This window comes from Chrysochloris asiatica, unplaced genomic scaffold (assembly GCF_000296735.1).
Source record: "Chrysochloris asiatica unplaced genomic scaffold, ChrAsi1.0 scaffold00032, whole genome shotgun sequence".
NCBI classification, from domain to species: Eukaryota; Metazoa; Chordata; class Mammalia; order Afrosoricida; family Chrysochloridae; genus Chrysochloris; species Chrysochloris asiatica.
Genome location: NW_006408550.1, coordinates 12,542,505 through 12,559,147, shown reverse-complemented (window position 1 = coordinate 12,559,147; position 16,643 = coordinate 12,542,505). Strand labels below are relative to the sequence as shown.

At 41.8% G+C, this 16,643-nt stretch overlaps 1 protein-coding gene across 1 annotated transcript in view; it reads right to left on the bottom strand.

Moving 5' to 3' along the window:
• MET (met proto-oncogene) overlaps positions 1–16,643 on the bottom strand; it is a 158,763-nt gene that overhangs the window by 69,832 nt on the left and 72,288 nt on the right. Inside the window, exon 3 of the mRNA XM_006859309.1 lies at positions 1,023–1,214. Within this exon, the coding sequence (XP_006859371.1) occupies positions 1,023–1,214 (192 nt within the window). The remainder of the gene's footprint in view (positions 1–1,022; positions 1,215–16,643) is intronic.

Genomic DNA, 16,643 nt, shown 5'->3' with positions numbered 1-16,643 from the left:
TGCCCAATATTTTAATTATAACAGTAAGAAATACATATACTTTCGTGAAGACAGTAGTATTCAAAAATATATGCTTTGTAAAAGCATTTAGATATAGGTTAGACAGAAGGGATGAATTATAGGAAAACATCAACATGGTTTATCAGAAGTCACTGAGTAGAATATCAATTCTCTTAGAAGATTATGAAATAAATGTCTGTCTTGAAAATAACTTTCTAATATTTCAACATTTCCATAGAAGTTATTGTCATTCGGCATTAATCAAGCATCCTCTAATGAACTCTTGTTTGTTGAAAGCACTATTTAGGAGCTATTAGAGCTGTAAAACAGATCTGACACAAGAGCATCTTAATTTCTGTAAAGTGCCAGGATTCTTGTATCTAGGAAACATGATAAATTCAATCAAGTCTGAAAGGTGAACTTTGTGTGAAAATGCTGTTGCTATCCATTAAAAACATTTGTTAAAAAACCTGGACTTATTTTTTTAAAGTATTTGAACTTCTTTGTGTTGGACCCCATCATTTTACAAAATCGGGCATGCTGGAGTTACAATGGGATTTTGATGATAATGCCCCTTCCGGACTCCTGCCAATATTTCTCAATGATGTGAATGTGCCTTCTGATGGAGATACACAGAGTTCACACAATAGCTCTCCTTTGATCCGTAGCTTCCCTTGAAATAGGAAAACATCGCCTGGAAGTGCTTTAATTGTTTCATTTTATTTTCCAATCATGTGATAGAAATGATGAATGGAAAAACACACACACACACACAACAAAACCAACCCATCCTGGACATGAAAATTAAAGCAACCACATTCAAATGGAAGCTTCAAGAACTTAACAAAAATAGGGCATGGACTTCATAAAAAGGGGACGAGCCTTCGTTTTTGCTTTCAGTCGGTCTTTGTAGTTTCTACAGTGATTTTTTTCACTTTACAATATTTGCAAATACCTTACAGTGAAAACTAATGACATAATATCAGATAAAACAGCCACAGTCACTCTCGAGAAGTGGTTACCTGCATGAAACGACCCTCTGACGTCCCCAGATTAGCAATCGTGAGGTCTCCTTTAATGAAGGTGGATATGGACGTTAACAGGACTTGGTTGAATTGACCCATGAATAAATCAACGCGCTGCAGAGCTGTGGTGAACTCTGTTCTATATTCATCACTGCGGACTTCACAGCCTGACGAATTTCTCAAAAGTGTCTGGAATAAAATATGGTCACAGAAATAATGTAAGTCCAGATGCAAAGAAGCCAGCAAGAAACTCTCCAATGTGTCCTCTCAGCTTGGAGTATAATGGTGACAAGAATAGCTGTGCAAACAGATAAACAGCCCCACACAGAGAAGGACCAAAATGGCTTTGGTTTCACTCCACACTGTGCAAATAGATCTAACGCTAAGGCCAGGACGTATCACAATTTGCACAATGGCTCAATATAGCAACTTTGCATAGGGTTTCCAAAGAGGGGCTGGTGAGTTTGAACTGCCGACCCTGTGGTTCAAACCAACTTTGTAGTCCAGTGCTTTATCCCACAGCACCACATCAGGACTCCTGAATATATGTTTTCTTTTAACAATACTAGCTACTTTCTATATACATTATATACACACACATATATAAATATAGACTGTACTTAGTGTCGTTAACAGAAAACACTTGGCATCTTGACATGAAACAATGATTTTAGTGGACCAGCTCAATTAGATGAATTTTTCCTGGAAAAAATAAATATACTGAAACATGTATTTAAAAATGTGTGTCTTTGGGTATTTGTATACAGAGAGATGGTAGGAAGGAGTGTTTGATAGGTATTTTAAAAGGAGGCAGCAGAGTAGACACCCCTGGCTGAAGTGCTTATATCAAATCCTCGTCCCTAAGGTGCTATAGAACCAACTCCATGGCACATAACAACAACAACATGGTGTTATAGGACCAGCACTGGATTGCTAAGCACTAACTAGGTTGCAGTTTAAATCCACCAGCTGCTCCCTGGAAACCCTATATAGGATCACTGTGAGTTGGAACCGACTTGACAGCACTTCACAATGATGCTTACTTATGATCGCATTGGTGATTTAGTGGTTGAATTCTCACCTTCCATGTGTGGATCATGACAAGCTATGGGCAACATTGTGGACAATGAGTATCCTGGGACACTTAATTGTGCTCATGAGAAACCTGTACAGTTGTTTGACTAGAACAAGGGAACACTGAATGGTTTAAAATTAGGAAAGGTATGCACCAGGGTTGTATTCTTTCACCATACTTATTCAAATTGTATGTTGAGCAAATAATCCAAGAAGCTGGATTATATAAAGAACAATGTGGCATCTGGATTGGAGGAAGACTCATGAACAATCTGTGATATGCAATACAACCTTGTTTGCTGAAAGTGAAGAGGGCTTAAAGTGCTTACTGATGAAGCTCAAAGAGCACAGCCTTTGGTATGGGTTGCATCTCAATGTAAAGAAAAGAAAAGTCCTCACCACTGGACCAACAAACAACAGCCATATAAATGGAGAAAAAAACTGAAGTTGTCAAAGACTTCATTTAGCTTGGATCAACCATCAACACTCATGGAAGCAGCAGTCAAGAAATGAAATGATGTATTGCATTAGGTCAATCTGCTGCACAAGACCTTTTTAAAGTGTTCAAGAGCAAGGATGTCAGTACGAGGAATGAGGTGCGCCTGACTTAGGCCATGGTATTCAATAACCTCATATGCATGTGAAAGTTGAACAGTGAATAAGGAAGACCGTAGAAGAATTGATGCATTTGAGTTATAGTGGTGGAGAATATTAAAGCACCATGGACTGCCAAAGGAACAATCCAATCTGTGTCGGAAAAAGTATAGCCAGAATGCTCCTTGGAAGCCAGGATGGACAGACACTTTCTCTCATACTTCAGACATCTTATCAGGAGGGCCAAGTCTTTGGAAAAGGACATCATGTTAGTTAAAGTGAAGGGTTGGAGAAAAAGAGGAAGACCCCCAACCAGATGGATTGGCATGGGGCAGCAGCAATGGGCTCAAATATTGTGACATTGGTGCCGGACTGGGCAGTGTTTTATTCTGTTGTGCACAAGGTTGCTATGAGTCAGTTGTGACTTAATGGCACCTAGCAACAACAACAACACGTGGAAGCCTAGGCTTGATTCCTGGACAATGCACCCCATGTGTAGTCACCACCCATCTGTCCATTGAGGTTTACACATTGCTATGATGCTGAATTAAAAGCTCTGGTAGCCTAATGGTTACGAATTGGGCTGTGAACCGCAAGGTCAGCAGTTCAAAACTACCAGCTGTTCCGCGGGAGAAAGATGAGGCTTTCTGCTCCCATAAAGATTTATAGCCTCAGAAGAAACCCTGTACAGGGTTGTTATGATTTGGAACCAACTCCATGGCACATAACCACCACCACCATGATGATGAATGGGTTTCAGCAGAGTTTCCAAACTAAGATGGACAGGGAGAAAGGGATTGGTGATGAATTCCAAAAACCAACCATTGAGACTTCTAGGGATCACAATGATCAAGGGGGCCAGGCAATATTTCTTTCTGCTGTACACAGGAGTCACTAGGGGTCAGGAGCTGACTTGATGACGCTTAACAAGCATTAGGCAGCTTTGTGCCAGGGTTGTATCCTTTCATCATTCTTATTCAATCTGTGCTGAGCAAATATACTGAGAAGTCAGAATGTTGGAGAAACAGAGGAAGACCCTGAAGAGATGATTAGCAGTGGTCGCAGCTTAGCAACGGTTGTGAGGTTGGTGTGCAACCTGGCATTATTTTGTTTTGTTGTGTATAGGGTTGCTATGAGTTGGTGCTGACTAGATGGCACCTAACAACAACAACAACAACAAGGCAAAACAATAATGAAATCTCTAAATTGCTTTGTTTTGCCAACCTTTGATATTAGCCAACTGACTTTACTCCTTAAGGTCAAAATCTGCACAGTGTGCAAAGTTCCTACTCACATCTAGTGCTTTTTATCGCTAAAAACCACCTTAAATAGTCTATATATTAACTACTTCATTTTAAATGGTCATAAATAAGCAATACTGACTCTTAAAATTAAGGCAATGTTTTCTTTCTAGACATTTATTTTGATATATTAATGAATTCTATTTTGCTATTTAATTAGAAACTTTTCTTCACTAAACTATAGATTCCTCTAAGTAGTAGTAGTAGATAACTGAAATGTACCAGCAATTCAATAGAAACCGATTAATTGGTAATTAAGTTTCTATTGGTGATCAATCATCCATTTTGCAGCAACAGCCAGAATGAAGGGAAACTGTTTAAAGAGCCAAAGACCCATTTTCCATAGAAGGCCATCTGGAGGGGGAAAGGGGTCTTGAGGGCCAGCCTGCTGTGGCTGTTCCATTCCTTCTCTGGCTCCTCTGTTTTCTACATCTAGGTGGTATTCCTGGAATGTTACAGCCTCAAACTTGAACTGGAATTTGGCATTGGTGGAGATATAATAGAGAGCCCTCTAGGCGTACACAGTTTCTACATGAAGACCAGTGGTTCAAATTCACCAGCCAATTTGCAGGAGATATAATGAATTTACTGAGATATGAACACAGTTTGCTGCATGTGGAGTTTAGTCTTTGTATGTTATTTATTTATTTTTTTTAAAAAAGCAACGTTCCCCTCTCCCCCCCCCCCCCCCCCCCCCCCCCCACAACAACAAAAAAAAACAATACTAGCTGGGGAGTCCATTCACAGAAAGATGAGGCTATCTGCTTCCATGAAGGCTTAAAGTCTAGGAAACCCTTAAAGGGTCGCCATGAGTTGGAATCCACCTGATGACAGCGATGTGCTCTCCTCAGAGGACTGGGATTGCCTTGATTCATCTTTTATTCTTGGTGCCCTGTTTCATCCCTAATATATTATTAGGTGCCATTGACTCGGTTCCGACTCATAGCGACCCTGTGGACAACAGAATGCAACATTGTGCCGTCATCACAATAATGTTGGAGCCCACTGTTGCTACTACTGTGTCAATCCATCTTGTTGGGGGTCTTCCTCTTTTTTGATAGCCCTCCACTTTACCAAGTTCTGGTAGCGTAGTGGTTATGAGTCGGGCTGCTAACCTCAAGGTCAGCAGTTTGAAACTACCAGCTGTTTTCTGGGATAGAGATGAGGTTTTCTGCTCCTGTAATGACTTACAGACTCGGAAACCCTCTGCAGGATCACTGTGAGTCAGACCGACCCCACCGCAAACCACCAACACCACTTTACCAAGCATGATGTTCTTCTCAGGTCTTCCTTATTCATTGTCCAGCTTTCCCATGTATAGGAGGTGACTGAAAAACCATGGCATATCTTAGTCCTCAAAGTGACATCTTTGCTCTTTAACACTTAAAGAGGTCTTTTGCCGAGTTGTCTAATGCAATATGTTGCTTGATTTCTTGACTTCTGTTTCCATGAGTATTGATTGTGGATCCAAGTCAAATAAATCTTTGACAACTTCAATCTTTTCTACTTGTTGGTACGCTAATTGCTGTTGAGTCGGTTCTGACTCATAGTAACCCTGTGTAGGGTGTCTGAGGGGCAGCTGGTGGGTTTGAACCGCCAACCTCACCATTAGCAGTCCAATGCTCATCCTACAGTGCCATACCAGGATTCCATATATTGGTTTAGTTGTGAGGACTTTTTTTTTTTTTTTTTTCCTTAAATGTTTTATTGTGAATTATGTGATAGTTTACATGGGAGAACATTAGTTTTACATTCATTCTATCTATCATATATCGTCTCATTGCCATGGTTACAATCCCCTCCATGCCTCATCGACCAACCAAAGGGTATATACCCTGCAAGCCTGCCCCTCATTCCCCCCAGGTCTTCAGCACACAGTCACTCTCCCTCTCTGAATCTAAAGTCCCCAGCTGCTCCATCGCTCCACGTCATTGTCTCTGCCTCCATCTCAGGCATCACTGCTTCTCTGGGTAGGGTCCCGCTCTAGTTGTGAGGACTTTAGTTTTCTTTACACTGAGGTGCAATCCATGCTGAAATCAGTAGTCTTTGCTCTTCATCAGTAAGTGCTTTACATCTGCTTCACTTCCAGCAAGGAAAGTTATATCATCTGCTTATTGCATGCTGAACATGTGGTGGTGATGGTGGTGGTTTGTGCCAAGTTGATTCTGACTCACAGTGACCCTGTATGAGGTTTCCGAAGTTGTAAATCTTTACAGGAGCAGAAAGACTCACCTTTCTCCACAAAGTGACTGGTGGATTCGAATGACTGAGTTAGCAGCCTAGCTTGTAATCCATCCACAATGCTATAGGGCTCCTAGCATATAGTAGGCATTTACATCAGCTTGTTAGACAAATACATCTTCAAAGTAACCAGAAACTAAGCAATCTCTCTGTGTCCTTATACGATAAGCACTGTATCAGTTAGGGTGCTAAAAGAACCAATATTGGCTCATTCTATTGTAGGGCTTGTCAAGTGCAAAAAAGAACAGGGTAAGCAGCAGTATGGAAACTCAAGTAGATCTATGTATAGTCTCAAGGTAGAATTCCTTCTTCTCCCAGAAACCCTGTTTTTTTTTCCTCTTAAGGCATTCAGCTGATTAGATGAGGCCCACTTAAGGCATCCTAAATAATCACTTTTACTTTAAGTTAACTGATTCCAGATGTTAACCATATCTACACAATACCTTCACAGCAACACCTAGGTGTTGATTAGGTGACCAGGTGTTATTGGTTGACCAGAATTGGAATCTAGACTCAACAGAAACTGTTTTTGTTTTAGCCTACCAGGTTGACATGTAAACCTAACCATTACAAGTGAAAACGTAGAATTCTGCATGAGGATTAATGTGACATTAGATTGAGCTCATCCAAGCTTATCCTTCAGGAAATAGTCAAATCTCTAAATGGTATCTCCTCAAGGACAGATAGGATTAAGTATATCTCTGTTGTCCCCAAAACAAACTCCTAAGAATAGGAACATTGCACAATGTTGGAATAAGGTCTATAGAGCTGTTTGAGCTTGAAAAATTGTGCAATTCGTGGGCAAAAAACAAATTTCAAGTTGAAGTGGCATGGCATTCAAATTTCATAAGCTAGGGGATCTCAATTTCTTTATTTTTGTTTTCCCTAAAGCTGGTATCAGGGATAGGGCACTAGCTTCCAGGAAAAAGTAACAATCCAGCACTAACTACAGGTGACAGGATTACTCTCTGCCTTTTCCTTTGGAGAATCCGAGTAACCCAATGACTGGCGTCAGAGTGGCAGGAACTGAGCCTTGAGTTTTAACAGTGGTGTTGTTGGTGTGTGTTGTCGAGTCGGTTCTAACCCATAGCGACCCTGTATAGGGTTTCCAAGGCTGTAAATCTTTATAGGAGTAGAAAGCCTCATCTTTCTCCTGCGGAGCAGCTGGTAGTTTCGAACTGCTGACCTTAAGGTTTACAGCCCGATTCGTAACCACTATGCTACCAGAGCTCCTTACTTCACTTTTATTAAGCCTTAAAACAAGGAAGCAAAGAACATCAGGACAATGTAGGCTTGCGTTTTATTGACTATTCAAAGACATTCGATTATGTGGTTCATAATGAAGTATGGATGGATAAAATTTAGAAGAATGGGAATTCCAGAACACTTAGTTGTGCTTTAGAAGAACCTGTCCGGGATTGAGTGACAGTTACTCTAACAGAACAATGGGATATTTCCTGGTTTAAAATGAGGAAAGGTGTGTGTCAAGGTTGTACCCTTTAACTGTATTTATTCATTCCGAGAAACTGTACTATATGAAGAAGAAAATGACATTAGGATTGGAGATAGGCTCATTAACTTGAGATATGATACAACTTTGCCTGCTGAAGGCAAAGAGATCTTAAAGCACTTACTGCTGAAAATCACAGACCACAACCTTTAGTGCAGATTACAACTCACTGTAAAGAAAACACAAATCCTCACAATGGGATCAGTGAACGGCATAAACGGAGAAGAGACTGAAGTTGTTCAGGATTTCATTTTACTTGAATTCACAATCAATGTTTATGAAAGCAGCAGTCAAATTAAACGACATATTGCACTGGACAAATCCTCAAAAAACCTCTTTAAAGTTTTTATTTTAAAGATGTCACTTTGAGGACTAATATAAACCTAGCCCAAACCGTGGCGTTTTCATTCATCTCACATGCATGTGAAAGTTGGACAATGAGTAAAGGAGACTGAAGAATTGATTAATTTCAATTATGGTGTTAGTGAAAAATACTTACTATACCATGGACCAAAAGAGCGAACACACTTGTCTTGGAAGTACAGCCAAATGCACCTTAGACTTGAAGATGGAGAGATGGAGTTCCATGCAGTTTGGGCACATTATCGGGGGGACCAGTGCCTGGAGGAGGACATCATATTTGGTAAAGTGGAGGGTCAATTAAAAAGAGGAAGACCCTCAGTGAGATGGATTGACAATGTGGCTGCAACAGTGGGCTCCAACAGGAACGATTCTGAATGTTGGTGCAGGCCGGGGCAGGCTTTTATTCTGTTGTACACAGAGCCACTGTGAGTTGGAACTTACTTGAGGGCCTCTAACAACAAATTCCGAGCATTTGCATTATGCACTTGCCTCAATCTCAGTTTGACTCATGTCCCTTTAAAATAATAAATGAGTGTTTGGTGATTGCTTCTCATTTGTGCAGGGATAATGGTACTGCTGCTTCTACCATTTTACCCAGTTACTGAGTGTGCATTTGGGTTGGGAAATAACTCTACATCTGCTCCTGGGGGTTTCTTTGTTACTTGTACTTTCTTCAAAGCTGAGGGGTCTTGCCTTGTGTCTTAGGGTAAAACTGAACATTGTTGTTGTGAGGTACTGTTGAATTGTTTTTTTTAACTCATGTGTCTCCAGCCAATAGAGAAGAACTACCCTATATGATTCCCTTGACTGTACTCTTCACGGGAGCCAACTCCCAGGCCTTTCTCCAGGTACTTGTGAGTTCAAACCAACCTTCTGTCAGCAGCCAAGTGCGTAACCATTGTGCATCTTGCTTGTTAAAAAATACACCTCAGAAAGACTTTCTTATTAATACATAAAAAGCTTCTTCATTCTTTTGAACATACAGTTTCTTCACTCCTTTGCATGAACAGGGCTCCGTAAATGGACCATAGCTAGAGGAAAGCAGTTCTTTGACATAGTGGCTGCTTTGGGAACCACAGAAGTCTACACAGAACGTTCTCCCAGCACCAGGAGGGAAGCCAGGCTAACTCTCTCCTATTGGTAACAAAGGGAGGAAGAAGGAAGGAAGGAAGGAAGGAAGGAAGGGAGGGAGGAAATCAATCTTTATTCTGTACCACCAAGTGCCAGGCACCAAGTTGGGTATTTCCATGCACAGCAACCCTGTGAGGCTTTAAGGATGAGGAGACTCGGGCAGTGAGGGCTTGGTCACAGCTGCCCATGTCACACTGGAACTGGTATTAGGATCCAGTTCTCTCAGAGTCTTAAACTCCTGGTTTTCTTTTGCTACTATTCTGAGCAAAGTTCAGAGAACTGCACAATTATAAAAATGGAAAGGACCTTCAAGATCATCTTCCAATGTAAAGGTAGACATTTTGTAGGAAGGAGGGGAGTGATTAACTTTTCATTCTAGTAGCGGAGGTCCCTGGGACCATCAAGGGAGAAGAGCGGAGAGCGGGACCCTACCCAGAGAAGCAGTGATGCCTGAGATGGAGGCAGAGATGATGACTGATGACGTGGAGATGGAGCAGCTGGGGACTTTAGACACAGAGAGAGAGAGGGGCTGTGTGCTGACGACCGGGGGACAGGCTTGTAGTGGATACCCTTTGGTTGGTTGATGATGCATGGAGGGGATTGTAACCATGGCAGTGAAACGATATACAACAGGATGAATGTAAAACTAATGTTGTCCCATGTAAACTATCACATAATTCACAATAAAACATTTAAAAAAAAGATCATCCTCCAGCTCCTCATCTTACTTATGAGAAACCGAGACTCAGATGTGGTGATTCTCGACTTGGAATCATTCAACACAAGTTATCACTGAACATGTAAACTGCCTGCAACTCTTCATATAGGACTGTATCTTCACCAGCCCCCGATGTCTTTCCTGTAGGAAAGGCTGGGGTCAATCACTGTTTTCTGGAGATCTGCACAGCTGTAATCACAGCGCTTTGGGCTGCACTAATCAGCTGACTCTCAAATCCAGTTCTCCTAGTTTGCTGTTGGGGCTAACAAACATGACCATGCTCTAATCACATGACCTTGACATCTCAGTCCTGGACAACTTCTCTCTCTCCAGATTCTGCCACATGTTCAGGTCACCAAGTCCCACTGGGCCTGTCAGCAGGGCCTCAGCTGTGCAGCCTTTCCAGCTAAACCCTTCTCTTTGCCCCAGGCTGGATGCTTGCTCACTGGTTTCCAGTCTTCTGTCTCTTCTGCTTTGAGCACCCACCTGCTTTTGCAAAACCCTAGCTGTTTCCCAAAGGGGCCCATACATCATCTACTCATAGATTCTCAGTGCATATACCTATGCAAATTTAAAAAAAACAGTATTTAGCATAGTTTATCTTCTAAATTAATTGTTGTTAAGTGTTATTGAGTTGGTTCTGACTCAGAGACACTGTGTAGGGTTTCCGAGGCTGTGAATCTTTACCAGAGCAGTAAGACTCATCTTTCTCTTGGGAAGCAGCTGGTAGATTCAAACTGTTGACATGGTTAGCAGCCCAACACATATCCCACAATACTAACAGAGCGTCTTTTTTGATTATATGACACCAATTCTTAGAACCATTGGTAAACACCTTGTTTTGTTTTTAGCTTGTTTCTTAATCCAAAGTTTTATACACTGCCAATGTTAAATAATAGGAATTACTCTGCAATTTGTAAGCCTGATATAACACTTTAATTTAACCTTGCCTTTTAATGATACCCGTCAGATTTTTACCTGACTCAGACATACAGTCTTTTTTAAAAATATAAAAAGAAAATTGAAATGCTATACACTTCAATATATTTGATACAGAATATTTCCCCTAATTAACATTATGATGCATGCTGTGAATATGCAATTACATTTAATTCAGTGTAATTAAGGATGTGATATACTTAAAAATAGTGATTCTTTTAATTGACCCGTAGGATGGATTTAGCTATCTATAGATAATTTAAATCAGACTTGCAGATTTTTAAAAAATGTGGTGCTGTAGAATAAGAACTAGACCACAAGGTAAGTTTGAACTGCAAGGTCGGTGGTTCAAACTCACCAGCTGCTCCTTGGAAACCCTCTACAGGGTTGCTCTGAGTCAGGACTTGATGGCACTTAACAATCTTACATTTTGCCAGTTTATTCACACCAACTCTTTTCCCTCCTTGTCCAAGGCATTTCAGTACAAAGTTAATTCGTAATTCTACTTTGTACGAATTCTAGTACATATTCTAGTGGTGGTCTTTGGAGGGCAGATAGTTAGCTGCCATCGAGTTGAATCTGGGTGACCCTGTACAACAAGGAAACACTGCCCAGTCCTGAGACGTTCTCACAGCCATCAAAGGCATTTTAGAGTTCACTGTTGCAGCTGGTATGCCATCCCATCTCCCAATGGTCTCTCTTTCTCTCCCTGGGAAAAACAGCTACTTTACCATACACGATGTCCTCCTCCAGCCACAGGTCCCTCCTGATGACACCTCCAGGAATGATGGAGCCAGGGGAAGGCACTGGGAGGAATGCAGGAGTTAAAGGTAACAGGTAAACTCTGCTGTCTACACAGCTCGGCACCAGCAGTGATCGATCTACAAGTGGATGCATGGCTAGACACCCAGGCTGAACTATCAGTGTGTGGGGGGAAGTAGGAGTAACACATACAACAACAAAACAAAGTAAGTGAGTCATACAGTGAATCCGTTGGGTTTTCATGGGCTAATTTTTCAAAATTGACCACCAGACCTTTCTTCCTAGTCTTAGTCTGGAAGCTCCACTGACACCTATCCATCATGGGTGATATGAATAGTGGTATTTGAAACACTTGGGGCATAGCATCCAGTATCACAGCAACACATGAGCCACTGTACAAGACAGACAGACAGGTCATTTGTTTTTGCAGAATACACATTTCAGAACAGAAAGTCTCTCTTTACCCAGAGCTTTCATATGCTGTTGTTGTTATGTGCCATGGAGTTGGTTCTAATTTATAGCGACTCTGCTTACGGTTCCCAAGGCTGTAAATCTTTACAAGGGCAGAAAACCTCATATTTCTCCCGCAGAGTGGCTGGTAGTTTTGAACTGCTGACTGTGAGATTAGCAGCTCGATTCGTAACCTCTACGCTACCAGAGGTTTCATATAGTTGGTTAACAACTCAGCTGCTTTAATTTCAGGACTCCACTTAGCTTATTTCCCTACCTTTCCTTCTTAGAACTGGCAGGGGTGGTTTTGGAACTGAAGCAAAGGCATGAGCTTTGAATCTCAGTGTCTTGTTCTACTTTCTTCACACATATTTGAATTCCTTTCAGTCTGTACTCAACTTGTCCAACATGCCAACGCTGAACCCTGAATTATCTGTAAAATGCAGAACAATCAGTTGGCCAAGCGGGTCTTTCTCTTTGGAGGTTTTTAATGCATGGCCAGGCTGTTAAGGTGGAGTCTAAGTTTCTTAGGGTGCTAAAGCAGAACTACTACAAGTGGGTGGGTTTGGGCTTACTGAACAGAAATTGATGTTCTCACAGTTTAAGAAGCTTGAGGTCTAAATTCAGAGGTCCTGCTCTCTCTGTACACTCCGAGGGGAAATCCTTGTCTCGGCATTTCTACTGTTCCTTGGAGATCTCCCCTTGGCATCGACAATTTCCCATTCATGCTGGCTTTCTTCTGAGCCTATTCTACTCTTATATCTCAAAAAAAATCTGGGATTAAAACACACCTTACACTGAAAAGGAACTCTGGTAACTTAGTGGTTATGAATCGGGCTGCAAATCTTAAGGTCAGCAGTTCAAAACTACCAGCTGTTCCGCGGGAGAAAGTGAGGCTTTCTGCTCCCGTAAAGATTTACAGCCTCAGAAACCCGATTCAGGGTCGCTATGGGTCGGAACTGACTCAATGGCACTTAACAACACTGAAATAACATTATTAGCATAACAAAGAAACCTCATTCCCAATAGGATTATATCCACAGTGCCGGCACAGTGAGCTATTTCATGTCTCTTCTAGCCATCCTCTTTGTAACCCCCACCAAACTTTTTCCGGATGGGTCTAGGTCAGAGAAGGTGGGGAAGATGCTGCTGGATATATGGTTCAGTTGTGAGTGATTTTAACCGGGCTCGTGGTGAAAACTCGGAACTCTAACATGGGTATAAAATGAGCCATCTTAGAAGCAGGAATGAAAGGATTTTACTACTAAGTAAGAGTCAGGCGTGGAATGTGTCCTTTGGCCCCCAAGATCCCTCCTCGACCCAGGGATAGAAAGCTGTGAGAGCGGAGGAGTGACAGAGGGGCAACAATAGAAGTAAGAAACCGAGCACATGCCAGAGGTGAGCTTCCCAGCCTATGGAGCAAGCAAAGCTGAGTGACTTTGGGCAGGAGCCTTGCGTGCAGAGTGGGTTGACCCTAGGCATTTAATTGGGGTGGGGTAGGTGGAGAAAGGAAAGTCCTAGGTTTGCTGGCCCACGGGACTAGAGTCAAGTGTCTTCCGGCTGAGACTTAAGGCAGAGTAGTGTGTCCTGTGGGCATTTATCAGCTCTAAAAGAGCTCTGTAACATTGCTCAGGCAGAGAGGCCTGCCTGTGGGCACAACTGAGGATAGTCTGGCCTGACTGAAGAACTGGGCCCTGAACATTTCTGATCCTAAATTATAACCTGAAAACTCCCCTAGCAAACCTCACAACTGTAAGTATGGTGTCTGAGATCTGTGTGGCCATTGAAATGAATTTTTGAAGACAATTGTGTACTGTGTGCTATTGGAGGAATAGTTGGTACCATTTTTGTACACAGGTATAGTAGTTAGGATTTATAATACACATCTTTTGAGGACAGAATTCAGTTTATCACAGATGGTATGGTCAAATCCTTAAGAATCTATGCTGCTTTGCACTTTGGAGAAGATGCAGTTTGATGCTGTGTTTAGAGCAGTTTCTTGAAATAAAGATGCTTCCTCAATACTCTGGCACCGCAGACTCTCTTCAATGAAGTAACCCTGCTTTTGGCTTCAGTAACCAGTTTCATGGCACCAGAGACCTCAACAGGAGACCAAGTGGGGAGCAGAGTTAAAGAAGAGACGCTGCTTCTCTAGGCAGGTAGCAGGCAGGCATCCTTCCTGGGTGTGTGCAGCAGGTCAACAGCCCTGGGGCGCCTGGCCAGCCTGCTCAGCTCCGGTGATTCATGAGGATCTGGATGCTGCAGCCACTGCCCTCACAACCTTGTGATGATGACCGGACCGCACACACCCAGTGGCACACCGTCTCCTGAGGACCAGCCCTGCCCTGTCTCTGCAACTGTCTTCAGGCAACCTTTGACTGAGCCACTGACTCAGCTGTTTTCTTTCCACACTGGTTCCCTCGCCCTGCTTTTTCCTTCTATCCATAGTCCAGCGCCACCGTCTCCTCAGGTTAGAGGTCTTGGTTACCTTGGACTCTTCCTTTTCTTTTATTGTTCCTATCGACACACCCATTTTTGTGATTTTTTTTTTTTTCTCTTGAATTAAGGCAAATTGTATACATTGCATCATAAAATCTGAGTTCCTGGATTCTAGCATCTCCTTCCTCAAGCTTACTTCTACAGTGTTTTAGCTTAATGTTCCCCAATGCGTTTTTGACTGCTCCAGGTATTAAGCATTATCAAGAGGGGCTCTGCCCTTACTACCTGTGTAAACTTAGAATAAAGGAAACTGAGCTTTCAGCCTCAGGTCTTCATCTGTAAAATGGAAAAATTCATACCTTTCTAATGGAATTGCTTTGAAGTTTAATAAGTTTAGTTGGATAAATCTAGTGCCTGGATCATAATAAATGGTCACTCCCTTCTTCATTCAGTTATTCATTCAGAAATATTTATTGGATGTGACAGTCGCAGTTCTAGGTGCTGAGAGATACAGCAGTACACCAACCCCCTGCCCCCCAATCCTTGTCCAATTTAAATAGTTATTATGACTGTTTTGGGCCTGATGACACCCCATAATGTCTATAAAGACAACGCCCCAAATTCTAATGAGGTCATCCATTGCTCTCCAAAATTTGTGGCCTTATTATCAGTCTACTATTATTTTTCATTCCCTAAAGTAAGGGTCAGCATACTATTTCTGTAAAGGTCCAGATAGCAAATAAGGTAGGTTTGAGGACCATAGGTGTTTTCTTTTGTTTTCCCTATGTGTGGCAACCACTCCTAGCTTGCTGAGTATCCAAAACCAGTTCTATGTTACCAACTCCTGCTTAAAAGCAACTGCTACTATGGTCCAGCCTCTTCCCTCAATGCACCTTGAAGGCATCATGCACATAGGCAGACAAACGGCATATATGCAAAATAGATAACAATACAAAGTAGAAAGAGTTCAGCTTATAGCTAAGTTCTGTAATGAATGACACAGGAAGTAAATGCTATAAGATTGGGAAAAGGCTAAAATCAATGTGGGCTTAAGCAGATGGGAAGGCTCCTAATGGAACCTGGAACAAACCAACAACAAAAAACCCACAATGCTGTTGAGTTGGTTCCAACTCATGGTGATTCCAACCCATGTGTTACAGAGGACAACTGCGCCATAGGGTATTTTTGGCTGCAATGTTTACATAAGCAGATTTCTAAGCTGTTTTCCCTCACTGAACCCTCAACGTTTTGTTTAAATGTTGTTGTTATTAAGTGCTGTTGAGTTAGTTCTGACTCACAGCAACTCTGTATAGGGTTTCCAAGGCTGTAAATCTTTATAGAAACAGCAAGCAAGCCTCATCTTTCTCCTGTGGAGTGGCTGGTGGATTAGAACTGCACACCTTCCAGTTAGCAGCACAACTCATAACCCACTATGCCATTATGGATCCTTGTTGTTGTTAAGCGCCCTTGAGTCAGTTCCAACCCATATCGACTCTGTATAGGGTTTCTGAGGAGTGGCTGGTGAGTTTGAACTGCCGACCTCACGGTTCAATACAACCTTATAGTCCAGTGCGTTATCCTACAGAGCCACACCAGGACCAGGGCTCCTTAGCCTAGTGCAAATCATTTGTACCACCCATAGCAGACTTAAAAAACAAAAAAAAAAAAAACTTGGATTAGTGAAGAGGGAAGAGAGAAATCCCTGGAGCAGAATATATTTTCTGTAGACATGTATGTAGATTTATATCTTTTTGTTATAAATATATGTATATATAAATGAAATATCTATCCACTCTTACTACCAGCATCCAAAAGGTTCAAAATTCTGCAATGATAGGGGTTTTGGAATGCTAAGTGTTAAAACTTTTCATCCTTTCTCATCATTTCCTAAGGTGAATCAGTTCTAAAACAGACTACATTCATGTGGTTTCGGTTAGCAGTATTCACACTGAATTTCCATCACAGTCAGGAGTGACAGTGATTCATGAAGAAACATTTCCCATGTGAGGAAGGTTTTGATGCTCAGTGTAGAGAGGTTTTCAGCTTTATTTCATTAAAAGAAATGAATTTTAATGTACTTACTCCCCAAAGTACAA